At 54.1% G+C, this 27,509-nt stretch overlaps 1 protein-coding gene across 1 annotated transcript; it reads right to left on the reverse strand.

Annotated features, from left to right (window-relative positions):
* Positions 1-88: 88 nt before the first annotated feature.
* Positions 89-26,586, reverse strand: CD244 (CD244 molecule). The gene is made up of 9 exons (XM_037035113.1): positions 26,149-26,586; positions 10,629-10,967; positions 10,264-10,542; positions 8,945-9,058; positions 8,536-8,603; positions 6,188-6,256; positions 3,202-3,267; positions 1,995-2,051; positions 89-996 (listed from the first exon to the last, which is right to left on the reverse strand). Exons 1-9 carry the CDS (start codon positions 26,204-26,206, stop codon positions 919-921), a joined length of 1,128 nt encoding a protein of 375 aa, XP_036891008.1. The 5' UTR covers positions 26,207-26,586; the 3' UTR covers positions 89-918.
* Between the last annotated feature and the right edge of the window lie 923 nt (positions 26,587-27,509).

The raw sequence follows: 27,509 nt of genomic DNA on the forward strand, positions 1-27,509 counted from the left end.
GGTTGTAGTGCCACTCGCCATCCTGGTTCTGGGCTGAGGCCCCAGTTCGGGGAGAGGGCCTGACAACAAGGAAGGTTCTTTTGGGTAAATAAATGGGAGGTTTATATGGAAGAGACGTTTTAGGCACTTAAAAATATATCAAGAGTAACATACACATATGGCTTTATAAAAATCCAGCAGTAAAAAAAAGTGCACAGTAAGAAAAAATCACCCCGTTCCATCCCCAGAGGCAGCGGCTGGTGTCGCTGCCGGTCAACAGGACACACGTGCTCCTGGGGGCCTCCTAGTCAGAGATGGGCTGGCAGCGCACCACCTACGCCTGCCCTTCCTGCTCCCCTGTGAACAACTGGCCAGAAGCAAAGCTGTAATATGTGGGGGAGGCAGTTTCGTCCTTGGACTTGAGTGAAGCCCAGGCCTGGCTCCCCTGGGGAACCTGCCCATAGCTCACGGCCAGTGGGTCCACGCTCACAGAGGAGGCCGCTGCTCTTCCCCTGAGCTGCCATTGCCTGTTCCTGCTCCCGGGAAGGTGGGCCTGGGCAAGGGCAGGGTCTCCAAATGTGGGCATCCCAGATGGGACAGGAGGGGACACGAGTAACAGATTGAAAAACCAGGAGGAGGGAATCTTGATGCTAAGAAAACACCCTGTGTTTGCACAGAACTTGACGGGTTTCCAGTACTTGGACTGGCTCGCGGTCCTGCGTGAACTGCCCCACCTATCCACCCATTCTCACATGGTCTACAAGGTGAAAGACACTGCTTAACAACCTTGCTCTTCTAATGGCTGTTAGAAATCATTTTCGAAACCAAATACAGTCTGTGGACAAGTCCCCGGACAAGGAACTGTCCCTCCAAGACTCATGCGGTGCTGTCCGTTGCGTTGATTCCCAGAGCAGATGCTGGTAGACAGCGGCCCGGCCGCTAGCAGTGCTCGCGGAAGTTCTCCAGCTCCTTGCGGGTTAACACGGGGCTCTGAGCGTTGGCCTGTGTCTTTCCAACCTGCAGAAGAAAAGAAGTTCAGACCCTCCCACTAGGAGACTGGGTAGCAATCCTGTGGGTGTGAATTGTTATCTCCCTTTCGCAGAGTGAGAAAGGGAAGCGCGAGTAACTGTGTGGAGTGCTTCACCCTGGTTTTGGTCACCGTATCGAGCTTCCTTGTGACTCCCCCTGGGCTGCCTGGGGCCTCCTGGAGCTCGCCACAACTCTGACTGTCCAGTGGTTTGAAGGTGGGGCTACGCTTGAAAGCCAAGAAGCCCAGCAGGTCCCCGCCCACCCCCTCCCTTGGGACCTGTGGAGACAGTCATCGGGCCACAGGTGGAAGCTTGGGCACAGTTGGAAGCAAATGGGGAGTGAGCGGGGTGCTCTCATGCCTTATTTTCTGTGGGTCCAAATAGAAAGTGTAATTTTACCCACTCCCCACGTTCTGTGGGGATTGAGTAAGGTAGTTCACATAAAACCATACTGTCAGGCCACCACAGACACAGGAAACCTTCTGTGGCCGGGGAGACCCTACTTCCCATTCCCTCAGTGTTCTGATGGAAACCGATTCAGCCACCAGGCTCAGGGGCACTTCCATGCAGTATCCATCCCGCCAGTGGCCGAGGGCACGGGTCTCCTGGAGTGACTCTCCATTACTCGCCGACTTTAGAAAGTCACTCAGACTCCCTTCTGCCTTCCTGACCGCCCACAAACACACTGGGAAGTTGATGCATCTGCGGTGTGACTCACAGCTGGGAAATGAGCCTGGGGACGGCCCTAATTTGAAAGTCAGGCGCCCCACCCAGTATGAGCCAAACCCCAACACATGATGTGACCTCATGTCAGACTGCCACTGCCCCGGGACCTCAGTTTCTTCATCTCTAATATAGAAAACCAGATTAGAATGTCCCTGAAATTCTTGAGACACCAAGACTCTGTGGATGACTTCACACAGGTGCACGGCCTCCCCGCCGAGCTGCGGACACTGAACGCACCCCACGGGAGTTCCATGGTCTCACCTCCTCATAGATGGTGCAAGTCAGGGAGGGGCCCTGCTTCCTCTTCTTGGAGCCAGACTGAAATGCAGAGGGGAAGAGGGCTCCGTTCAGCTTAACAAGTGTCCTGTTCTCAACTGGTGTGCCAGGTCCCAAAAGAGACTCAGTGCCCGCAAAGTCCCAGAAGTGTCCCCAGCAGAAGTGGGTAGCGCCTCCCACCCTGGAGTGAACGATGGCGGGTACGGTTTCCAGAGATGGGGCACGCACACTGGCCTACGATTTCACATTTCTGAGCCACCATCAGAGTCCCACCTCCCCCTCCCACACCCCCTGTCCACACTCACCTTCACGTACACACACAGAGACACACACACAGTGCCATTTGGAAGCACTTTCAGGCATCTGAACAGTTCTCACAACATGAAAGCAAAGCCTGTGACCACCTCTGTGATCAGATACTACCACCACAACTTCAATATCTCTCATGCAAGCGAACAAATGTCTGAAATCACGCCCTGCACTCTCTCCTGCACTGGGGGCAAACACATGACCCCGACCTGTGTGAACTCGGTGCTTCACAGTGTCAGGCTCCAGCCTCTGGTGGCACCATGCTGAGCTCATGCGTGTGTACCATGGCTCCAGACATGTGAGCATCATTCTTCCCGACCCCTGGCACCTGCGAGGAGCAGATGACAGTGGCAGCGGTGTGCCCAGCTCCGTGGTTCCAGGCACACGGAGCCGCTGCAAGACCATCTGGGATCAGGGCGGGAGGCGGACCCCGTCCGGAGGCCTCCATGTGACGTGGCTGGCCAGCACCTCTGTCTGGTCTCTTTGGACCCCGCGCAGCCCTCCAGCTCCACTCCAGAGGTCATGCATTGGAAACCTCTCCAGGCCTGGAGGGACCCCTAGCCCAGGTCCCCTGCACAAGCGCTTCCTCTCTGTGTGATGGTCCTCCGCCTCCCACAGAAACTCTGAGGCACACCTGTAACCCCCACCCTGCTCCAGTCTCAGAGCTGTTGCCTTTCTCCACACAGAACTCCAAGGTGCTTTCTGGTTGGCCCCGGAACGTTTACATAGGGCCATTGTGCACCAGCATTGGCAGACACTCAAGGGAAGACAACTCACGCAGAAGTGCTCGCACACTCCGCAAACACACGCCTGCATTGCACACACAAAACAGATGCGCCTGATGGACACCTGCTTCCCTGAACCCCAGGAGGGGGAGACTCACCTTCTGGGAGTACTGCACCACTGAATAGAGGGTATTTTCCATTTTTTGTGATGTGAAACCGGACGGCTGATGAGAAGAGAAATATAATAATTTCAGAAGCACACATGTAGCCCCACCCCGGAAGGGAGTTCTCATTCTGCCTCTCCCCCTCAACCCTGCCCAAACGTAAGCTTTCTGATTTTTTTATTTATTGATTTCAGAGAGAACATCCATTTGTTGTTCCACTTATTTTTGCATTCATTCGTTGATTCTTTTTTGTAATCCTCACCTGAGGATATGTTGTATTGATTTTAGAGAGAGAAAAGGGGGAAGGGGAGGGGGGAAAATATCAATGGTTGATTCTTATATGTGCCCTGACCAGGAATCAAACCCAGGACCTTGGTGTAGCAGGGTGGTGCTCCAGCCACCGCAGCTACCCTGCCGGGGCCCAGACAAGAGGTCTGACTGTTGGTGAAAAGAAGCTGAGTCGGGAGGCCAGACCACCCGAATGCTGGTCCCTCTCTGTTGTTAGCCAGCACTGCGTGATGGGCACCTGCGGGGCTCTGCACCTGTGAGCCACCCCCACACACCCCCGAACACCCCTGTACCATCAGCGTGACCACAGTTTGTCTCACTCCACAGATGAGGCTCCAAATGTGTAAATGCCCACGCCATGCTGTTCACGGGAGAGACCGACATAAACCCAAACTCCCCAGCGTTCTTGCCTCAGCACCGAAATGCTCCCCTTTATGCAAGCCCTCCTCCTCTGGGCCTGACACAAGCAATCTCCAAGCTGGTGACCACCCAGCTTCTAAGAAGCTGCAGAGGAGGGTTCTCACTCTCCCTCAACATCTCAGACACCCCCTGTAGGGGCGAAATGGGGCCGGCCAACCGGGAGGAGTCCATCGCTCTGACATCTGTGGAAAACAGCGGGTCACACACTAACCCGACAAGCTCGGGGGCAGCCTGTGCGGCAGCCTTACAAGCTCAGAGACACAAGGTCACCACATAGGACAGTCTCAGATTAACACTCCAGGATAGAAGTGAGTCATGGGAGGCAGTCAGGTCCCAGCCCAGTGTGTTCTTTGACAAAGGAACCTTAACTGGGCCTGTCTGTGATCTCCGCACCTCCCTGGTAATGGGACGTCAAGGAAATTTCCTCTTTGCAGACCCCTCGGGGTGCAGGCTCCCACCTGAGCAGGAGACTGTGTTCAGCGCTCATTGCCAACTGTTGGCTGTGCCCACCTGTGCCCACCTGTGCAGAGGGAGTCTGTCTATCGTTTCACCTTCTATCCACTCTACCCCACCCCTGCTCTGCTGTCTCCTGCCTCCCGAATCTGTCACCAGTGGGTCTGACGTAACCTTGTTCATCTTTTCCTCTGATTCCATGCATAAAATAAGGTGCAAAACTGCCGTCCCCTGCAGCAGCATTGTCTCCATCTGTTGAGATTCTGCTTCCTGGCGATTGCCGTCTATTTGGCTCAGATACACTCATTGACATTCTTGCAAGTTTGGACATTTCTTAGTCAACACATCTCCTTTTAAGGCTCCGACTGGGCCCACTACCAGTGACCTGGGGCGGGGGGAGGCAATGCGGTGCTTGGGAATTCGCCAGTGGAGAGGCCCTGCCCTCTGGAGCCCCCTCCCACCCTCCACCCTCTCTCTCCTCTCTGCCCTCCCTGGCTCCTTTCCTGACTCTTCCTGCTCTTTCTTTGAAGCCTACCCCTCTTTCCCCAAGGATTTTCTGTCCTGCAGCTGGGCCACCAAGCTGAAGAACTTGCTACTTTGGGTCAAAGTTCTTTTTTTTTTTTAAGACTTTATTTATTTATTTTTAGAGAGGAAGGGAAGGTGAGAAGGAGAGAAATATCAATGTATGGTTGCCTCTCATGAGTCCCCTGCTGGGAACTGGCCTGCAACCCAGGCATGTGCCCTGACTGGGAATCGAACCGTGATCGTGTGGTTTGCAGGCCTGAGCTCAATCCACTGAGCTACACCAGCCAGGGCCAGGTCAAAGTTCTTTAAGAACAATGATAATAGCCCTGGCTGGTGTAGCTCAGTGGATTGAGCGCGGGCCTGCGAACCAGACGATCGCGGTTCGATTCCCAGGCAGGGAACATGCCTGGGTTGCAGGCCAGTTCCCAGCAGGGGCCAGTCCCCAGCAGGGGATGCACAAGAAGCAACCATACATTGATGTTTCTCTTCCTCTCTCCTTCCCTTCCCTTTATCTCTAAAGATATTTAAATAAAATAAAATAAAGGATGATAATAAAGGATGATAATAACTTTGTCCAGAGCTTCCTGGTCACTGGCCACCAGCAGACAGCCTCTCCCTAAGAGGCACACAGCCCGGGCTCTCCCCACTGTCCGGCGGCTGCCACACTGGAGGGTGTGTCCCCCGTTCCAGGGTCATTTCCTATAAGCCCAGACTGAGAGACTGTCAGAAACCATTTTGCTCAGCTTTACCACCACCCAGCCACATGGCCTCCAGGACACTAGTCACCCTCATTCCTCAACTGTGGAATGAGGTTTGCATAACACCTACTACTTCACGAGGCTGTTTGAGAAGATTTGTTGCAAAAACGGACATCGCACTTCATACACATTCTTGTTGAGTAGCGACGTCATGGAAGGTAAGAGAGAACCACACAGACCTGCTCTCCCCTGAGAACAAGTGCAGGCAGAAAGTGCAGGGGCCTCAGCCCAGAAGCAGCAGGGAGGGGAAAGACAGGCTGAGTTCCCAGATGCTTCCTCCACCACCACAAGCTCCCCCAGGGCCACAACCCCGGGCCCCAGAAAGGCAACCTTCCTGCACCCCACCTCCCAGCTCCGCTCGGCGGTAGAGACCCCAGACCACCCCACAGTCCGCCAGCCACCTTCTGGGCTCCGGGAGGACCAAGGCCTTACTCTGCCATTCAAGGGTGTGAGGTTTCCTTTTTTGCAGGGGGGTGGGGAGCACATGAGAAAGCCCCATAGACAGGTGGGGCCTGGAAGAGGGAAGCGGGGCGTACCTGGGCCAGGATCATGGAGTAGATGGTGGTCCCGGCCATGGGGCAGTCCCGCTCCTCCTGCCGCTGCTCCTGCGGGAGAAACAGGAAAGGACACCTGGTACCGTTGGCAGGGGACTCGGGCTTGAGGGTCTGGGTCCAGTGGGGAGAGACAGCCCAAAGAGGAGCTCCAGGGAGCCTGGGAGGGAGCGGTCGTGGGTCACCCCCCCCATGGGCGGGGCAGGGGAAACAGTAACTCCTGATGCAGAAGCACAGGTCACAGGCACCTCCGCAGTGGGAAGGCGCAGCGCTGAGTGACGCCGCCCAGGGGCTCCTGCCACCAGCTTCGCTTTGCTGACTCAGAGGTAGGCCTGGGCTAAGTCTTCGGTCACCCTGGCCCTGAGCTCCAAGGAGGGCTGTGGTCCGAGCTTTTACCTCGGGACCCTGGAATCAGAGGCTTGAGACATTTTCAAGCCCCTTATCTAGAACCAGCCTTGGTGGTCAGCTTGCCCTTGGCCTCCAGCCAGCCTCCTGCGCAGCTGTGGTGCTGGGTGAAGCCCTGGACCCAAGGCCAGAGGCCGTGTCTCCCTCTCTCAGTCCTGCCCGGGCTGGGCTGGAAGCATCTTGTGCTCCCTCCCCGGAGTGCGCATTGCCAGGGTGGGCTCTGCTGGGGCTCATCTTACGGGGGTGGGGCAGCTGGAAACAGCAGAGAAATGCCAGCTGCCCTTGGACGCCAGAGAGCCATCGAGTCTGGGAAGACACAGGACTCCACCGCTTTTCTCTTCTGCCCAGACCTGCGTGAAGTGTCTCCGACAGGTCACGTCTGGGCCCCAGGTGAGGTCACACAAAGCCTGAGACTGAAGCCTTTGGGCACGACCTGGGAGACAGTAGGGAGAGGCCCCGAGGGACAAGGCCATGAGGTGTTGAATCTCTAGCTCAGAAGCAGAGCAATGGGCCCTGGCTGGTGTAGCTCAGTGGATTGAGTGCGGGCCTGCGAATCACACGCTCACGGTTCGATTCCCAGTCAGGGCACATGCCTGGGTTGCAGGCCAGTTCCCAGCAGAGGACCCACAAAAGACAACCATACATTGATATTTCTGTCCTTCCCTCCTTCCCTTCCCCTCTTAAGATAAATAAATAAAAATATTTTAAAAAAAAAGAAGCAGAGTAATGGGCCTGAATCCCCAAAAGGTTTTTTTTTTACTCTGTAAGTTTATATTCCCCTGCATTCTTCTTCATTTCCCTAATCTAAAGTGCTCTTCATTGGCCCCAGCTGGTGCGGCTCAGTGGATTGAGCACAGGCCTGTGAACCAAAGGGTCGCCGGTTCCATTCCCAGTCGGGGCACATGCTTAGGTTGTAGGCCAGGTCCCCAGTAGGGGGCGTGTGAGAGGCAACCACACATTGATGTTCCTCTCCCTCTCCCCCTCTCTCTAAAGACAAATAAATAAAATCCTCAAAGTGCTCTTCATAGGGTGAGCTATTTCTGGGAAGCATTTGGGCACTGGTGGCTGGAGGCATTTGTAGTTGCCACACTTGGTACTGGGGTTGGTTTTTGGTGGGAGAGTCAGTTTGCTCTCAGGTTCACACCCCGATATTCCACTGCTGAGGTGCAGACACAGGCTGCAGGGGCTGCCCCATCCCTAGGCCCCCAAGGAGCCAGGTCCCCGAGGAGCCAGGAGCCAGGGAGGAAGCCCCACACATGCACTTCCTGCCTCCCCACCCAGGCCAAGCCCCAGGAATGGTGGGAGGAGGAGGGTCCTTCCTGCCCCTTCCTTCCCACCAAGCAGTTCAGAGAGGCTCTGCCTGTCCCCTGGGCCTGTCCCCACATCCTGCCCTGCAGGCCCTCTGTGGTACCTCCCCTTCTTCGCCTCTGGGTGACAGAGAGTAGGCCGTGCCTGCAGAGACGCTGGCCTGGCTCATCACAAGGTGGCCTCACTCTCTCCACCACCCAGGGTCGTCTGAGGGCAGACTGACAACACACTTGGGCTTCAGCGTGTCAGGCTGCCACTGTGCCCAGCTGTGCAGTGACGAAGGGACCCGCAAAAGGAAATGGGACTTGCAGGGACACGAGAGTCTGTGGTCAGACACGAAATGCGAGCGGATGGCACTTGTTCTGACCCTCGGGAAACAAGGGCACCGGCACCCCGGGGGGCTCGGCGGGCACGTTTCTGTGCCCAGATGCCCCCCTTTGGTCTCCTCGCCCCGCCTCCCCCACAGCCAGAACTCGGGTGCTGAGGGGGAGGGAGACGGGGGGCTGAGGGCCACTTTGAGAGGACAACTGGGTTCCCTGGGTCCCCTGCTCGAAATGGCCATCCTCCCGAGAGCAATTTCCAGGCTGGCTGAGAGAAGCCCGGCCCACAGGCTGACGTACGTGGCCGCTCCTGGTGCGCAGGTTGTTGACCTCTTCGTAAACCGTCTCGGGCTCCACGGGGCTCGGCTCTGTGTGAGGAGAGAAGCGGAGCTGCGGACTGGTCCAGAAGGTGTCCTGCCCGCATCGACCAGGATGGCCGAGACCTTGAGAAGGGGTCTAGAGGGAATCAGGTTAGTGCTCTTCCCAGGAGACCCAGAGGGCTCAGGGGCAGTGGCCAGCTGACCATCCCCCCTACACCGGCCACTGCAGGGCCGCTGCCTGTTGGGGAGCTGACTGCACACATCGGGGGCTGCAGAGGGCGAGGCCTGGGAGTGGAGGCCTAGCAACCACCGCTGTCCCTCTGACCAAGGCATGCACATCCCAGCGCCGCTGCCCCCAGGGCAGTGTCTCTCAGGGGCCGTCCACCCACCTGCTTGCTTCCTCCTCCTCCTCCGCACACAGACCCAGGCGAGGGTGCCCGTGCCCAGCAGCAGTATGGTGGCGAGACTCACGATGATTAGCCACCGGGGCTGGAGGCCGACTTCTGAGGGACAGGAGGGCAGGGGCGTGAGGACACAGGCCACCCCACCTCCCGGCCTGGCTGCTGCAGCGGCTATCTCCCCCCAGCCTGTGACTGCGCCACCCTGGGGTCTCCCTGGGAGCAGGGACGCCCTCCCTGGAGCGACACTTGGCTCAGAGTATAACTCCAAAGGCTCAGGGCCCTCCACAACCTGCGTCCCTTTCCGAGCCTCCACTTTCTCACTGAGGAAGAGGAGGCCATGCCGTCTACATATGGGGGTTCGTCGTGTGATCTAACAAATGCAAAACACAGCAACTGTCCCGTCCGTCCATTCTTTTGTTTTTAACCCAACAGACATTTGGAGCAAGTCTTTCCTTTCACCTTCCTGCCCTCCTTCAACCCACAAACAAGGGCGGAGTTGCATGTTTCAGACGCCAGAGGGCTGGGCTCTTCGCAAATAGTATCTCATTTAATTAACAGTAGTATCTCATTTAATTAACAGTATCACTATCGTTCTCTTTATTGCTTTACCCAAGAGAAAAGCAGAGGCTCAGAGAGGTTCATAAATCTGCCTGAGAACACAGAGCTTATGCGGGATGAAGCCATGGCTGACGAGACCCGAAGACGTGCCCTTGTCTCCACAGAGCTTCTGCTTGTCCCTGCTGGGCTACAAGGTCCTTGAAGACAGGGACTGAAGGTCATTTCCGCCTGTGCTGCTGCCACATTGAGTCTCATTTATCTAATAAAAACTGGTGCAAAGTGAGCTCCTGGATAAGCTCAAGCAGTAAACCAAGGACTCCGCCAGGTGCCGCGGTGACGCCCTGCTGCTGCCAGGACCCAGGGCGCTCTTATGGGGCTTCTGGCGAGTCCCCTCTCAGGGAACAACACGGTTCAGGGAAGGTGTCACTCAAGGGGAGGGAGCAGGGCTCTGTCCGTCTCAAGGAAGAAACTGGCAGCAGCCGGGGGCAGGATCGGGCTGTCATTCCCAGACAACTGAGCATTTGCTGCGTGAAGGAGAGACTTCTCCCAAAGGAGAGTCTCGATGGGGACGCAAATGCTTCCCAGACGAAGGTGGGCCTGTGTGTGTGTACCTCCAGGCCAACACCCTGGGGGGCCAGACATGGGCTGTCACACACACACACACACACACACACACGTCTCTCTTGCATGTGAGCCCAGTCAGGGGCCCACCATCTGAGCCCTGTGCCCGCCCCAAGCGCTGCACTCACCCTGGAGACAGCCCTGGCTGAGCCTGAGGGTCTGGTTGGCCCAGCTGACAAAGTTGCTGACTTCACAAGTGTACGTATGCGGGCCGCCGGCGATCTGCTCCTCCAGTGTGGACATGTTCCCCAGGCCCGGGATCCGCTCACTCCCTCGGTACCAAGTGTAGCTCACATCACCGTAGCTCACACTGCCACCTCCAGAGACGGAGCAGGACAGAGTCACTCGGCACTTCCCTCCGTCCAGGGCTTCCCGCTGTTCCCGCAGCAGAGGGGTCCCCACAGGGTCTGGAAGCAGAGACCTGGTCAGGAAGGCGCTGCGCACCCAGCCCTGCCGGAGCCAGAGGGGCAGGCACAGCCGTCTGGGCACCCACCCAACACAGACACGTTGAAGCCGAGGGTGTCAGTTTCTCCACTCTCATTGGTGGTCTCCAGGAAGTAGATGCCACTGTCCCTCGGCTGAGCTGCCTCGATGACAAGGGTCTGGTTCTCCATTATGAAACAGTGCAAAGTTTTGAGATGAGGATTACATTTTCGCTTCCTATGATGTGAATCAGGATCGCTCCTCCAAGTGAGTACATGAACTTGCGGCACTGAACGCAGCTGTACCTTCCATTTGATAGAGAATTTCCCTGCCTGGATGCTGGAAGAGACGGGTAACTGGAGACGTGCTCCCGACAATACCAGCTTGGGGTTAGGAGATTCCAAGGATGCTAGGAAAGAGAAACGCAGAGGGCAGGGTTGGTGTCAGGCCAGAGCATGTGGCCAGTGTGACTTCCCTTGAGCCAAGAGGATGGGGCCCGTGAGGACCCCCGAGCCTGAGAACCCGAGAGTACACATCCCCTACTGGGGCCCCATCTCCCCAGGCTCCGAAGGAGCCCACAAGCCCATAACAAGAGCCAACATCTCTTACGTACTTACTAAGGGGCGAGCAGGTTTTAAACTCTTTCCATGTTTAACTGTTTCACTTTGCAATGACCTACAAGGTTCTTATCCCCATTTCAAAGGTGAGGAAACAGATTTAGTGAGAACTTAAAAGTGGCTACCCCGAGTTAAACTGTGAGAAAGATGAACTTGAAACCCAGTTTGGCTTTAGAGGGTGACTTCTTAACTCCGATGTTCTAAATAAGCCTCATATCTGATGTGACTCTCCCCCCGCCCCCCCGCAGCACTGAGGTGACCAGCACTTGCCAGCAGTGACCACCAGGAGCTCTGAATAGGGACACCCAGTAAGACGAACACTCCTTGCTGAACTCACGCCTCCTTCCTCTTCCCGGCCAGAAAGCTGCGCTCATAACCTTCCTGGAGAGCCTGGTACAGCAAACTACCATCATTCCTCATTAATGCTCGCCAGTTCTTTTTTCAAATCCTCACCCAAGGATATGATTGATTTCACAGAGAGAGGAAGGGAGAGAGAAAGAGACAGACAGAGAGAGAGACATAGACTGATTGCCTTCCATATGTACGCATCCTGACCAGGGACTAAACCCTCAGCCCAGGTGTGTCCCCCGACTGGAAATTGAACCTGCAACTTTCTAGTGTACAGGACAAAGCTCCAACTAACTGACCCACCCAGCCAGGGCGTGTTCGCCAGGTTTTTAGTCACTAGAAAACCTCCACAAGGACTGACCCATAGAAAAAACTAGAAAGGAAAAAAAATACAAATCCCAGCCCCTCCCTCTCTGGGGATCATGATGGGAACAAATGTGTGTGACACAGGGTGCTTGTCACCGCCCATGGTGGGGCGGTCAGGGCCCTCTGCAGTGGAGGCTGTACAAACCTGTACGGTGGAGGCCGTTGGGACGAGGGGGAGGGCCAAGGCATTTCAGATGCCCATGTGCATTCTGGGTGCACTCAGCCAGCCTTCCCTCCCCACAAGACACTGAGCAAGCAACGAAAGGGCCTGTCATTGCTGCTTGGTGGACAGAATGTGTTTCTTTTGTTTTTTTAAATCTATTTTATTGATTATGCTATTACAGTTGTCCCATTTCCCGCCTTCATTCCCCTCCACCCTGTACACCCTCTCGCACCCACATTCCCCCACTTTAGTTCATGTCCATGTGTCATAAGTTCTTTAGCTTCTACATTTCCCACACTACTCTTGCCCTCCCCTATTTTCTACCATCTATGCTACTTATTCTCTGTACCTTCCCCCCGCCCGTTGCTAACTCTCTATGTGATCTCCATTTCAGTGGTTCATTTCAGTGGTTCTGTTCCTGTTCTTGTTGTTTGCTTAGTTTGTTTTCCTTTTTTAAAAAAAATTATTTATTTATCTTTAGAAGGGAAGGAGAGAGGGAGAGAAACATCAATGTATGGTTGCCTTTCGTGCGTCCCCTGCTGGGAGTTGGCCTGCAGGGAACTGGCCTGCAACCCAGGCATGTGCCCTGACTGGGAATCAAACCGTGATCCTCTGGTTCGCAGGCCCGAGCTCAATCCACTGAGCTACACCAGCCAGGGCCTGTTTTTCTTTTTGTTTTAGGTGTGGTTGTTAATAATTGTGAGTTTGCTGTCATTTTACTATACATGGTTTTTTATCTTCTTTTTCTTAGATAAGTCCCTTTAACATTTCATACAATAAGGGCTCGGTGAGGATGAACTCCTTGAACTTGACCTTATCTGAGAAGCACTTTATCTGTCCTTCCATTCTAAATGAAAGCTTTGCTGGATAGAGCCATCTTGGATGTAGGTCCTTGCCTTTCATGACTCGGAATACTTCTTTCCAGCCCCTTCTTGCCTGCAGAGTCTCTTTTGAGAAATCAGCTGACAGTCTGATGGGAACTCCTTTGTAGGTGACTGTCTCCTTATCTCTTGCTGCTTCTAGGATTCTTTCCTTCATTTTTATCCTGGCTAATGTAATTATGATGTGCCTTGGTGTGTTCCTCTTTGGGTGCAACTTTTTTGGGACTCTCTGAGCTTCCTGTACTTCATGCAAGTCTATTTCCTTTGCCAGACTGGGTACGTTCTCCTTTATTATTTGTTCAAATAAGTTTTCTACTTGTGGCTGTTCCTCTTCCCCTTCTGGTTCCCCTATAATTCAGATGTTGGAACGTTTAAAGATGTCCTGGAAGTTCCTAAGCTTCTCCTCATTTTTTTGAATTCTCATTTCTTCCTTCTTTTCTGTTTGGTTGTTTCTTTCTTCCTTCTGGTCCACTCCATTGATTTGAGTTCCAGTTTCCTTCCTATCACTATTGGTTCCCTGTGCATTTTCCTTCATTTCACTTAGCTAAGCCTTCATTTTTTTCATCTAATTTGCAACCAAAATCAACCAGTTCTGTGAGCATCCTGATCACCAGTGCTTTGAACTGTGCATCTGATAGGTTGGCTATCTCTTTGTCGCTTAGTTGTATTTGCTGTGGAGCTTTGATCTGTTCTTCCGTTTGGCCCTTTTTTCTTTTTTTTTGGTCTCATCACGCCTGTTATGTAGTGAGGGGAGGAGCCTTAGGTATTCGCCAGGGCAGGGCAACCCAGTCACTGGGTTGTGACGCTGTATGTGGCTTGCTCTGCTCTCTGCCAGATTTCAGTCCCTTCCGCCACTCCCCCCAAGCAAACTGGGCCCTTCTGGTGCTGATTCCCATGTGGGTGGGCTTGTGTGCATTCTAGGACCCTGTGGGTCTCTCCAATGAACTCTCCTGTGAGGCTGGGAGTCTCTCCCTGTGCCTCAACCCCCACAGGTGTTTTCATCAGTGTTTTGAGGCTTTATTTCCTAGTGCTGGGACCCTGGGTTGCACAGTCTGTCTTGCTCCCCAATTTTGCCTGGTTTATATGCTCGCGAATGTGGGACCACCCGGTCAGCCAGCAGCCTTGTGCGCAGGGCGTTCCGTCACAATTGCCACCTTGCTGAGTCTGCCTGTTGCCACCCTGTATCTGGAGTCTGCCAGGCACCACCTGTACGCCCAGGGTCCTCCCACCACATTTTGCACATCCAGGGTGACTTTCACACCCAGTGCCACAGCTTTTGGTGCCATGACCCCTCTCCCCGCAGCTGCCAGACTCCACCCCACCTACTGGTCTGGATGAATGTGTCTATTTTATCTCCTTGGTTGTCCAACTTCCATACAGTTCCATTTTCTGTCAGTTCTGGTTGTTATTTTGTTTCTAAATTGTCATTGTCCTTATTTTGGTTGTGCAAGGAGGCACCATGTATCTACCTATGCTCCCATCTTGGCCGGAAGTCCGGAATGTGTTTCTTTGGTTGTGACACCCTGAGGCTGAAACACGGGGGGCCCTGCTCCTGTCCCAGCACTGGGAGTGGACCTGCCCACGCGCGAGCCAGAGATGGACACTGAGCCAGGTGTCCCTATCTTCCTCTCCGTGGGCTCGGGCTGCGCTCGGGAACAGGACACAGCACACAGTGCTCAGAGATCCCAAGTACACGGGTGAGCGGGAAAATGACCAGTACACCTGCAGCGAGGACGTGCACGGTCATCAACCACTCCATCTTTGCTGAGCCACCACTGTCCCCAGAGCCAGAGCCTCCCCCTGCCCTGGCGGTCTGGGAACCGGGCCTGCCTTTGTGCAACAGCCTACACGTACAGCCTGAGAGAAATAATCACCTAAGGTTTTAATTCCAATCATGGGAGACAAGGTAAAGACGTGCTACTCAACCCTCCCACTGAGGGTATCTAAGAACGAAATGGGCAAAATATAAAAGCATGTTGCTAGGGCACCAAGGAGCTAATAAAATAGGGGGAAATTAAGGTCCAGGATCTGAAGGAAGGAAACTTAAAGAGATGCGATCTGCACTCTCTCCTGGTGTTCCCAGGAGGCATCTTCTGATTCCATACAAAGCAGCCGGAATGCTGGGCAGCTGAGCAGCGCTTCCAATCAGCTTGAGGAGCAAGGAGAGCAGGACCTCCCGTCAGGAGGGGACGCACCTAAGACGCAGCAGACTCACAGTTGGTTCACAAAAACAGCTACCCAAGGAGAATTCAGAGTGAGCCGCTGTGGGGGAAGGTGAAGGCTGGTGTCATAGCCAAGGCTGAGTGCTGAACAAAGCCAAACTTGTTCAGTGGGCTTTGAACAAGTGGATCAAGCCAGAGCAACAACAGCCGGGACCCACGGGGGTTAAACAGGAGACAGATAACTGCAAGCTTCAGGTGAACGAGACTGTAACGTTTGCAGCAGACACATGTATCAGTCAGATAGCCTGGGAAGGGAACGGTTTGTGCCTGCAGCATCTCCCTAAGTTTGCCAAATGCCCTTGAGCTGTGTCTAACCAGACCCTATAAAACAAACACGGAGCCCATGTCCAGGGCTCATTGTCTCTCCATCAGAGGACAATGTCCCACCTGGTCCCTGCTTTTTCCTTAAACTGTCTGTGTTGTGACTTTTCTTCATCTCCCGTCGACCCCACTCAGGTACCCCCACTCCGTGCTGGTTGCAGCAAGCAACAAATACACTCGCCCTCACAGAAACTCAAACCCAGTTTTGAATCATCTCTGCCCTGATTCAAATTAAAGTGCTCTAGAATCTATTCTTTCCTACCTGGCTTCCTTCTAGAGGCCAATCTAAATTATCCCTGGAGAAAAATAACATAAACCAGCCCTGACTGGTTTTGCAGGATTGCCCTTCATCCTGCAAACTGAAAGGTCACGGGTTCCATTCTGAGTCAGGGCACAGGCCTGGGTTGCTGGCCAGGCCCCTGACTGGGGGTGTGAAAGAGGCAGCCAATTGATATTTCTCTCCCTCTCTTTCTCCTTCCATTCCCCTCTATCTAAATATAAATAATTAAAATCTTTTTAGAAACCCATCAATCAGGCCATCAAAGTGTTTCAAAAATTTTTTCATTATAATACGCAAAACAAAACAAAAATAAATAAATAAACAGGCCAAACCAGAGGAAAGACATCCAAAAACCAAAAGAAAACACAAACCACAAAAACAGACCCGAGGGTCAGTCAGCTTGATGATACGTGTTAACCACAAACTTGCAGCAATTGTGTCGACTGTGTTCAGGGCAATGAGGTGGAGAACGTCAGTGGAGGACTAGTGTGGCTCTCCGTGTAATGCTACTTTTAGTGCTACTGAGCCTTTCTTTTCTTTTTTAAAGATTTTATGTGTTTATTTTTAGAGAGAGGGGAAGAGAGGGAGAAAGAGGGAGAAAAACATCAATCTGGTGCCTCTCTCGCACCCCCTACTGGGGACAGAACCCAGGACCCAGGCTCACGCCCTGACTGGGAGTTGAACCCTTGACCTTCTGGTCTGTGGGACGGCACCCCACCCACTGAGCTGCACCAGTCACGGTGAAATGGGGCCTTTTAAAGAAATTGCAGCAGAATCGCACCTGCCATCATGAGCCTGGGTCTGAGGAGGTGGGAGGCTGCCCTGCAGAGGAACCTGGGGCAGGTGGCGGAGACACACAGGGAGCAGGCACAGTCGGAAGGCCCGGCGGGTTTCCAGGAGCCTCTGTAGTTGTGGGGAAACGAAGCAGGAGTGGGCAGCCCGCAGAGAGGGCAGGGGTGTGAGCGGGGTTGAGCAGGCCCTGGATGGCCCCTGGGGAAGCCGTGGCGTCAGAGCCAGGGAAGGACCCCCAGGAAGGAGCAGCCCCAAGCTCTGAGCAGAGGTGAGCTGACACTGGAGGGCCCCTCGTGGCGACCTGACATTGGGGACTTTAGGTGGCAGGGCTGGAGGAGCCCCTTCTCAGAATGGGAAGGTGTGGGCTGGCAGAAGCTGTGGTGGTGGAACAGACGGTTCGGTTTGGAATCAGCTCTTGGGAAACGGGAGAAGCTGTGGGGTCATTGCCCCAGGGCTCCCAGCACACTGCAGGCCCAGCTGAGATCAGAGGGGCTGGACCCTGAGCTGCTCTTCGAAGTGAAATGTCCTCCTGCAGCCTCGAGGGCGCAGGGCAGGAGGGTGGGTGAGTGGCTGGATTCAGGGGGTCTCAGAGGGGCTGGGGCCCCCCAGGGGTGGCCAGGATACAGAGCCAGCACCAGGGACTGGGGACTGGGACCACCAACGGCAGGTGGCAGCCCCTGTCCCTGAGGGGGCCTCCCTGACACAGGGAGAGAGAAAAGGTGGTAGTAGGACAAGAACGCATCCACACTGTCCCAGTGTGCGCAGTGAGAGGCAGTGAGTACTGAGGGTCAGAGGGGAGGACAGGGCCTGCTGCCTGGTCAGGAGAGGCCCAGGGTGGACAGGGGGGCCCGGGACAGGCACAGCCGCTGCCGGGCAGTTTCAAAGCCCCCCTTCCGGGGAACTGAGCGCCTGGGGTGAGACAGCAACTGGGCTGTGCTGAGGGAAGGACGAGGGCACAGGACAGCGGCAAGGCTGCCTCTCCAGAAGGAGTGGGCAGCCAGCACCGAGGACCACAAGGAGACCCGCTGACCCACGGAGAGTGCGTCCCAGGCGACGTGCTCCCAAAGCGAAGCGAGAGCCGCAGCCTCCCAAGCTCCCTGCTGCTCCCAGGCCCGACCTGGGGCGGAGGGAGCCTCAGAAGCCGGGTACCTCCCACCAGCCTACAAAAGGATGTTGAGGTTTTTCTCAGCTCAGGGACATGCGAAAAGGCTCGAAGTGAAGACCACAGAGGGGGTTCCTGCCGGGTTCTGGGTGCTGAGGGCCCAGGCCTATTCTAAAATGCGGGGGCAGTGGGGCCCCAGTAACTCCCCAGTGAGGGCAGAACCCTCCAGTAGGTCGGGGGAGGGGGACCCCTTCTCCTGAGCCTGCCTTGCACTTGTCTCCTCTCCACAGCCCCGCTCTTGGCGGGGGGGGGGGGGGGTGCTTCACAGGAACACGATGACACTTTCCCAAGCAAGGCGACCCCCGACTCCCACGGAGCCACCTGGCCCCACCCTCTCTGCAGCTGGCACGGAGCCGCCTCCCAGCTCTTTCCCAGACGCAGGCGCCTGGCCTTTTCCTGGCTCCAGTTGAACCCTGTGTCCAGGCCCGTCCCTCTGATGAGACAGGGGTCCCTTCTCCTCTTTACCCTTCAAGGCCCCTTCCCCAGGGTGCACACAGGTCCCTTTCCTTATAAACACACCTTGCCCGTGAGCAAGCCTTAGCTGCTCCGTCTGCCCTTATACTTGCTATTTCACGTGAAACTGTCCTCTGTCTGAACAATTCTGAAGAACACAATCCACATCTGTTTCAGACCAGTTCTCCAAGAAAATTTTGCACAGCTTTTGGAACATAATAAGGGCTTTGTGAAGTGTTTAGTTAATTTTCTGATTAATTGAATCCCAGAATGCACCTCGGTGACCCCTCAGAAGTGACTCTCATGGAGGACTCTCAGGCAGCAGCCCAGGGGCCCCGCACAGAGGTGGCGCCCGGGTTCCGGCGCTTTCCTCTTCCATTGGCAGACCTCCAGGAGAGGCAGCCACTGGCCAGAGAAGCGCGGGGGGGCTCTCAGGCAGTGCTGGGTTCAACCACTGAGAAGGCAGTTAGGCAGCCTCTGCTTGAGGTGTGTGCACCTGCATCCCTGTGACTCCGCCCTGGAGAGACACCAGCACACGTGCCTTTGCTCAGGCGCGTGCAAAGGGCTCGCAGCAGCGTCTTCCCAACAGCAAACCCGGAACTGACCCACCGCTACCTCCTGTGCAGGACCGGGACATAAGCTTTCATGGGGTCAGACAATGAAGTCTTGTGCAGCCATGAAAACAAGTAGCTGTGTAAAATGGGAAACGGTCAGCGACGAATAACACCCTAGACAAGCTCATCAGATGCTGAGCAAATGAGGCCAAACCCAAGACCACCTGCCGTACAGCTGCCCTGACTCGCAGCTGAAACCCACCTGCGATGTTAGAGGCTGGAGTAGTGGGTGAGTGTGTGGGAGAGGGAGGGGAAACGGGCAGGAGAAATGTGAGGTCTCCACAGGGCGGCGAGCACCTCACCACGACTCATCGAGATGCTCAGCTGTAACTCGCAGGCTCCTCTGCACATGACACGCTTTGACGAGAAAGCAGTCATGACACAATGGCTCGCTGTCCCTGCAGTGACTTCTGCAAGACTGNAACGGTCAGCGACGAATAACACCCTAGGCAAGCTCATCAGATGCTGAGCAAATGAGGCCAAACCCAAGACCACCTGCCGTACAGCTGCCCTGACTCGCAGCTGAAACCCACCTGCGATGTTAGAGGCTGGCGTAGTGGGTGAGCGTGTGGGAGAGGGAGGGGAAACGGGCAGGAGAAATGTGAGGTCTCCACAGGGCGGCGAGCACCTCACCACGACTCATCGAGATGCTCAGCTGTAACTCGCAGGCTCCTCTGCACATGACACGCTTTGACGAGAAAGCAGTCATGACACAATGGCTCGCTGTCCCTGCAGTGACTTCTGCAAGACTGGGCTCCCTCCCGAGGTCTCTCCTCCCAGACCCGCCCAGCCACCTCGCCATCCACACTTTGACGAAGAGAAGGGCAGTGACCCCGCCTCCCTCGCCTGGACCGACCGGCAGCCACAGTCAGAGGCTCCTCCTTGAGAAGCGTGGGCTCCGACACCCTCTGCGTGAACCGTGAACGGCAGGCAGGCAGCCCTCTGAGCCGAGCCCAGAGATTGCTGCCTGGGCCCTCATTCTGTCCACAGCCCCCGGGCATGCACCACACCCAGTGTGTCCTTTGGGTTTCCTCAGAACCCAGGATCCCAAGTGGATTTTAAGACCCAGGCCCACTCTCGTGGGTGGTGATTTGAAGGCCCCACTCCCCAGCTCACCTGACCCCCCCCAAATCATCCCAGTCTGCCTCTGAGGTGCTTGAAAAATTCATGTATTCACTCCACTACCATGTTCTGAGCTCCTGCTGTGCTGGACACTTTGTTGCACAGCAGTGACAGTCAGCTCCATGAGCAAAAGAGCCGTTTGCCTCTGCACCCTCCACGCCCGCCAAGTGTTGGTACAGCTGCTCAAAACACGTCAGGGTGCCCTGGCCATAGTGGCACAGTTGGTTGGGCGTTGATGGCCAAGCAAAATGTTGCCAGTTCAATTCCCGGTCAGGCCTGGTCCCCAGTCGGCGTGCAGGAGGGAACCTATTGATGCTCACCTCACACATCAATGTTTCTCTCCTTCTCTTTCTCTCCCCCTTCCCCTTTCTATAACAATAAATAGATAAAATATTTTTAAATAAATAAATATATAAAATATTTTAAAGAAATAAAATCTTTAAGAAGGGTGACAGTGGGTGGCAGGGGAGGGCCTGGAGGGACTGAGCAGAAAGGAAAAAGGACTCCCGGACGTGGACAACAGTGTGGTCATTGCTGGGGGCGGGGCTATAAGGGGATTAAACGGTAACGGGAAACATTCAGTAAGAATTACATTTTTTTTTAAAGGCCAGGGAAAGGGTGCGGATAGATTGGGAGATGTGACTGTAAAGCGATTAGAACATTGCACAATATGATGTAATAATATCATTCAATACAGGCTAAGTTAAAACATGTTGAGGTCTCCCTATGATCCCAGTCAGGACAATGAGAAACCTCAGGAAAGAGCCACATAATAAAGCTTCATCATCTTAAGATTTTCTACCTCACTTTCTACTCCATTAGAAACAGAGGAAGGGTTACAGAATAGTCTCTCCCTCCTGTGATTCAGAAACTAGGTGACATAGTGTCCATCCTGCCTCTGAAGAGCTGAGTGGCACGAGCAGCCACGGGGGGACTTGTGAACGCACCCCCAAGTCCTCGGTGGGCTGCTGTCCTCACACACCCCCACGAAGCAGGCCCCACCGCTGCCCTCATTTGAAACACAGGAAACCGCACTGACCCGACCACTGCGTTTATCGCTCTGCAAAGGGAACGGGCAGCAGTTCGATTTCCAACTTCTGGTCAGGGCACATGCCTGGGCTGCCAGCGAAGCCCCCTGTTGGGAGCATGCAAGAGCCAATCAGTCAACGTTTCTCTCGCGCATCGATGTTTCTCTCCCTCTCTTTCTCCACCCCCTCTGCAAAATAAATAACATATTTAAAAATAAATAAATAAAATAGAGACTTGTGGGCAAGATGGAGGTGTAGGTAGACACACTGTGCCTCCTCACAAAATCAAAAGAAGGACAACGACAAATTTAAAAACAAAGAACAACCAGAACTGACAGAAAATTGAACTGTATGGAAGTCCCACAACCAAGGAGTTCAAGGAGAAATATTCATTCAGACCAGTAGGAGGGGCGGAGGCAGGCAGCCAGGCAGGGAGGGCTTGTGGCAGCAAACTGCCCACTGGGCAGCACCACATTCCCATGCAGATGAACCGGGAGGAGCAACTGGAAGCAAGACAGACCTCACCACCCAGGGGTGCAGTTCAGGGAAAGAAAACCTCAAACCGCTGACTGAAAAAACCTATGGGGGTTGCGGTGGTGGCAGAAATTCCCAGCTTCACAGAAAAGTTTGTTGGAGAGACCCACAGGGTCCTAGAACGCACATAAACACACCCAGGAATCAGCACCAGAAGAGCCCAGTTTGCTTCTGGGTAGTGGGGGAAGTGACTGAAAGCCAGCAGACAGCAGAACAAGCAGCATTGTTCCCCTCAGACCCCTCCCCACACACAGCGACACAACGCAGTGACGTGAGTTGCCCCGTCCTGGTGAACACCGAAGGCTCCACCCCTTACTAGTAGCAGGCATGCTGAGACCAAAAGAAATGGCCCAAATGAAAGAACAGATCAAAGCTCCAGAAAAAATACAACTAAGTGATGAAGAGATAGCCCACCTATCAGATGCACAGTTCACAACACTTGTGATCAGGATGCTCACAGAAATGGTTGAGTATGGTCTCAAAATAGAGGAAAAAGTGAAGGCTGTGCAAAGTGAAACAAAGGAAAAAGTACAGGGAACCAACAGTGAAGGAAACTGGAACTCTAGTCAGTGGTTTGGACCAGAAGGAAGAAATAAACATTCAACCAGAAAAGAATGAAGAAACAAGAATTCAAAACAATGAGAAGCTTAGGAACCTCCAGGACATCTTTAAACATTCCAGCATCTGAATCACAGGGGTGCCAGAAGGAGAAGAGAAAGAGCAAGAAATTGAAAACTGCCCTGGCTGGTGTAGCTCAGTGGATTGAGCGCAGGCCTACAAACCAGATGATCGTGGTTCGATTCCCAGTCGGGGCACAAGCCAGGGTTGCAGGCCAGTTCCCAGCAGGGGACGCATGAGAGGCAACCGTACATTGCCTCTCTCCTTCCTCTCTCCTTCCTTTCCCCTCTAAAAGATAAAGAAATAAAATCTTTTTTTAAATTAATTTATTTATTTTTAGACAGAGGGGTAGGGAATGAGAAAGAGAGGGAGAGAAACATCAATGTGTGGTTGTCTCTCACATGGTCCCACTGGGGACTTGGCCTGCAACCCAGACATGTGCCCTGACTGGGAATCAAACTGGCAACCCTTTGGTTTGCAGTCCAGTGCTCAATCCACTGAGCCACGCCAGCCAGGGCAAATAAATAAAATCTTTTAAAAAAGAAATTAAAAACTAATTTGAAAAGAGAACTTCCCTAATGTAGCAAAGAAAATAAATTTCCAGAAGTCCAGGAAGCTCAGAGAGTCCCAAAGAAGTTGGATCCAAGGAGGAACACACCAAGGCACATCATAATTACATTAGCCAAGATTAAAGAGAAGGAGAGAATATTAAAAGCAGCAAGAGGAAAGACAGTTGCCTACAAAGGAGTTCCCATCAGACTGTCAGCTGATTTCTCAAAAAGGAACCTTACAGGTAAGAAGGGGCTGGAAAGAAGTTTTTGAAGTCATGAAAGGCAAAAACCTACATCCAAGATTGCTCTATCCAGCAAAGCTATCACTTAGAATGGAAGGGCAGACAAAGTGCTTCCCAGATAAAGTCAAGTTCAAGGAGTTCATCATTGCCAAGCCCTTATTCTATGAAATGTTAAAGGGACTTGTCTAAGAAAAAGAAGGTAAAAAATATTAACAGTAAAATGACAACAAACTCACAACTATCAACAACCGAACCGAAAAAAACACAAAACCAAAAGCAAAGCTAAGCAAACAAATAGAACAGGAACAGAATTACAGAAATGGAGATCACACGGAAGGTTATCAGTGGGGAGGGGGAGGGGGAGAGAGGGGGAAAGGCACAGCGAATAAGAAGCATAAATGGTAGGTACAAAATAGACAGGGGGAGACTCAGAATAGCATAGGAAACGGAGAAGCCAAAGAACTTATACGTATGACCCATGGACCTGAACTAAAGGGGCAGAATGCAGGTGGAAGGTGTGTGCAGGGTGGAGGGGAATAAAGGGGAGAAAATTGGACAACTGTAGTAGCATAATCAATAAAATATATTTCAAAAACAATCAAAACCATAAAAATAAATAAATAAAATAAAAGGAGAAACCGAGAAACAGGAGGTTAGTTTTGATGCCCAAGGCCACAGAAGTGATCTGTGTTCTCCCCAGTGAAACTCTGCAGTGTGGAGATAAACTCTCACTTTATTCATTCATTCAATACATCTTAATAGAAAGCCTGCCTGTGCCAGATGCTATTGCAGATGCTGAAGACACAGCAGTGAACAAAAGAGACCGAAGCCCCGGCCGCAGGGACATTGCATCCTAGTGAGGGAGTGGGGCACGGGGACAGAAAATCAGTCAGTAAACGGGAGGACAGCAGGCAGGATGGAGGTGCCTGCTGCAGAGGAAGGAAGCAGAGTGCCGCCAGGCGCTGCAGGGTGGTGGGCTGACATGTTATTGGGGAAGACATCCCTGAGAAGGTGGCATTTGAGGGGAGCCCTGCGGGGCTCAGGGAGCAAGCCCCGTGGCAAAGGGAGGAGTCTGAGCTCGGGGACCAACAGCCAGTGTGGCTGAAACACGGTGGGTGGCAGAGAGGAAGGGCAGGAAGTCCGGGGGGTTGGAGTGNGAAGGCAAGCAGGGTGCCGCCAGGCGCTGCAGGGTGGTGGGCTGACATGTTATTGGGGAAGACATCCCTGAGAAGGTGGCATTTGAGGGGAGCCCTGCGGGGCTCAGGGAGCAAGCCCCGTGGCAAAGGGAGGAGTCTGAGCTCGGGGACCAACAGCCAGTGTGGCTGAAACACGGTGGGTGGCAGAGAGGAAGGGCAGGAAGTCCGGGGGGTTGGAGTGGGAGACCACCGTAGCTTGTGTGGCTTTGCTCAGCACGAAGTCAGCAGCCTGTGGAAGATTTTTGCAAATTGAAGAATGTGAGCTTCTCCCCTGTGTCTTATACTGATGGCATGCTCCAGTAACCCCAGGTGTAAAGAAAATGTTTCACTGCCACCCTGTCTCCTGGTGGAATGCAATGAAAAAAAAAAAAAGCACCACTTTCGTGATATTCATCACAAAAATCATATCTCCTGAATCATACAAGGAAACATCAGACAAGCCCAGGTTGAGGACTCATTGTACAAAACAATGACCTATATTCTAAAACCGTCCCTGTCATGAAAAAAGGTTGTAGAATAATTTCATAGACTGGAAATAACTAAGGACAGCCCTGGCTGGTGTGGCTCAGTGGATTGAGTGCCAGCCTGTGAACCAAAGGGTCGCCAGTTCGATTCCCAGTCAGGGCCCATGCCCAGGTTGTGGGCAGGGTCCCCAGTTGGGGGTGCACAAGAGGCAACCACACATTGATGTTTTGCTCCCTCTCTTTCTCTTTCCCTTCCCCTCTGTCTAAAATAAATAAATAAAAATGACAATTAAAAACAATGATTAAGGACATAACAAGTGAATCTAATACGTGATCCTGATTGGATTCTGAATCAGGAAAAAATGCCATAAAGCACATCATTGGGATGATGGGTCACACTGAAATGTGGGCTCCATGTTTGGTAGCATCCACACTAAGCAACCAAACTTGACCTCTGTGATGATCTGCTGTGAAATGGGGACGTTCCTGCTCTCGGACGATATGCGCCAAAGCACTCAGGAGAGTCCAGGGGCATCACTCTGAAAGGTTTCAACAAAAAGCATTGCTATTTTCTGTTTACACACACACAGATACACACGGAGAGAAAGAGAAAGAGAGCAAATGTGGATAAATGTTAACGGATGAATCTAGGGGAAGGAAATAGGAGAATTTTGTGTACTACTGTTACGACGACTCTGGAACTTGCAAATTGTTTCAAACTTTAAACATTAAAACCGACGAAGAGAAGTTTCCATCAGCTCACGCCAGGCCAGCCCCACGGGGGACGCAGCAAGCAGGTCCCTCTGCCCAAGCCAGACCCCTGTACCCAGACCTCTGGCCCAGTGTCTCCCATGCGGGTCTGCAGAGACAGCTGAGACACAGTGCTGGCCGGACGTGGGGGAGGACGGGGCTTGTCCCTTGTCACACAGACTCTTCATCTCCATCTCAGCCTTGACCTTGTGTCACTCTCATCCCCCAGGCAAGGCTGCCAATCCCGCCCACCCAACCTCAGCCTCCTAACAGACCCTGGTACCTTGGTCTCCACCCTCTCCACCCAGTGAGCTCCTCTCCCCCGCCCCCAACCCAAGTCACCATCTCCCCAGCAGGGCTTTGGCCCCCAAGTCCTTGGTGCTGCAGGAGGTGCCACAGGGGGAGGCCCCAGGCCGGTTGGGCAACCACCACCTCTCTGGCTGTTGTCCACACCTTCCTCCTGGGCGGGCAGCTTTCCTGCCTCTGAGCACAACAGCCTGCTGTTTCTGAGCCCCAGAGCCACCAACTCCCCTGAAGAAACCCAAGCCTGAGGCCCGCTTGATTCTCCTTCCCACTAGTGATGAGCGGCTATTTCCCTGGTCCTTCCTACAGCCAGCAGGAAGGACACTTCCTCTCACCATACACAAAAACAAAGCGAACTCCCAGGCCATCGGACCACTGGCAGCTGGCCAGTCTCCTCCGGGCCCTCTGCCAGCCTTGCTGGTCCAACTCAGGGTCCACAGCTGTCAGGAGCTGCTCAGCCTCGTTCCTGGTGACAGGAGCAGCCACCCCTTCCAGAGGCACGGGACCTGACCCGCTTCCCTGAGGCCGGTGCAGCCCCTCCCTGTGCAAACAGGGCCCCTCACCTTGGCTCTGACGTCCGGTGAGGACCAGGAGGGCGAGGGTGAGAGCTGGCCCCAGCATCCCCAGCAGGGCCAAAGGGCGGCGGGCTCTGCCTGGGCGCAGATGTGCTGTGTGCACAGGCCACAGAGCAGCAGCTCGGCCCCACTGCCGGTCTGGCCGCAGTTTCCTCAAGCAGAGCCTCTCTCATTGACTGAGGGCTGAGAGGCTGCAGAGAAACCACAGGCCCTGGACCTGATAGTTTCCACCAACTGAACTCCCTCAGTGTGCCTCAAGTGGGCGGGGCTGCCAGTGACTCACAAACCACCTTCGAAATCCTCCCTGGCCCAGCTGCTCCTGGGAAGGCAGGTGCCAAGGAATTTCCCAACCTGTACTCCCTGGTGATGTGGGGAAGCCCGCATGGGGACCAAGCAGCCATTGGCCGAGCCCGTCCCGCCCTCAGAGAACTGCGAGGGTGCAGGGAAGGGGTGGGAGGGTGTGCCTGAGAGGTGCAACCCGAGATAAGTGGGGGGTTGTGGAAGAGGGGAATGGGGTGCTAGGAAAGTCTGCCAGGCCCAGGCATTCTCAACTCGACATCAAGGCTTCCGCAATTGCGAACCGAAACACTTAGCTAAGAATTTGCTTTTGCTCCAGTTCCCCATCTGCACTTCTACATTTCCCCTCTTCTTCTTTTTTCACTTTCCCTTCCAAAATCTCTTCCTTCCCTCCCTTCTCTCACCCAGAGCCCGACCTTTGTTTCCCCTTCCCATGGAGGGGCGGGGCGGGGGGCGGGGGGCGGGGGGGGCGGGAATTCCTTTCTCCTGCTTTCCCTGTGGCAGCAAATACTTCTCCTTCCCTCACCAGCCCTTCCCGCCCTCCTGCCCTCCATCCACTCCCATGGCCCGCCAGCCCGTGTGAAGCTGGGCTGGGGAGTGGCTGACAGGCTGCGGGTGGGGTGGGGGAGGGGGCCCTGCAGGTGGCTGTGCTAATTCCTGCATTTGGAGTCAGGACCCCAAGCTTCCCGACAGCTCTTCATGCACATTCTGCAGAATTCAGGCTCCGGGGCCTGGGCTGGCTTCACACTCAGCTACATGCCCTTGGCAGGCACGGGACCTTTGTGCCTCTTTCCTCCTCTGAAACCAGGGATGATACCGGACCCCTTCCTCTTGGGGGTGAGGACTAACTGCGTCCCATCCAAAGCACTTAGCGTGATCCACAGCGTCAACGAGAGCCCCTGGTCGATGTCTGTGAAAATACTGTGCAACCTGCCCTCCAACCCAGTGGGCACTTCCTACAGAACATTTCCAGTCACTTGAGCTCCTGGCTCCTAAACCTGTGGCTCCATCCAGGAAAACAGAGCCTGGCTTCTCACCCAAATCTGTTGCCT

The sequence above is a fragment of the Sturnira hondurensis genome, unplaced genomic scaffold (assembly GCF_014824575.4).
Source record: "Sturnira hondurensis isolate 20B ecotype Veracruz unplaced genomic scaffold, ASM1482457v3 Scaffold0022215, whole genome shotgun sequence".
NCBI classification, from domain to species: Eukaryota; Metazoa; Chordata; class Mammalia; order Chiroptera; family Phyllostomidae; genus Sturnira; species Sturnira hondurensis.

Coding starts and splice junctions, on each gene's coding strand:
- CD244 (XM_037035113.1), bottom strand. CDS start 26,206: ATGCTGGGGCCAGCTCTCACCCTCGCCCTCCTGGTCCTCACCGGACGT. Junction 10,968..26,148: donor CACCGGACGTCAGAGCCAAG/GTGAGGGGCCCT, acceptor TCTCTTTCCTAG/CATCCTTGGAATCTCCTAAC. Junction 3,268..6,187: donor ACTCCATGATCCTGGCCCAG/GTACGCCCCGCT, acceptor TCTTCTCATCAG/CCGTCCGGTTTCACATCACA.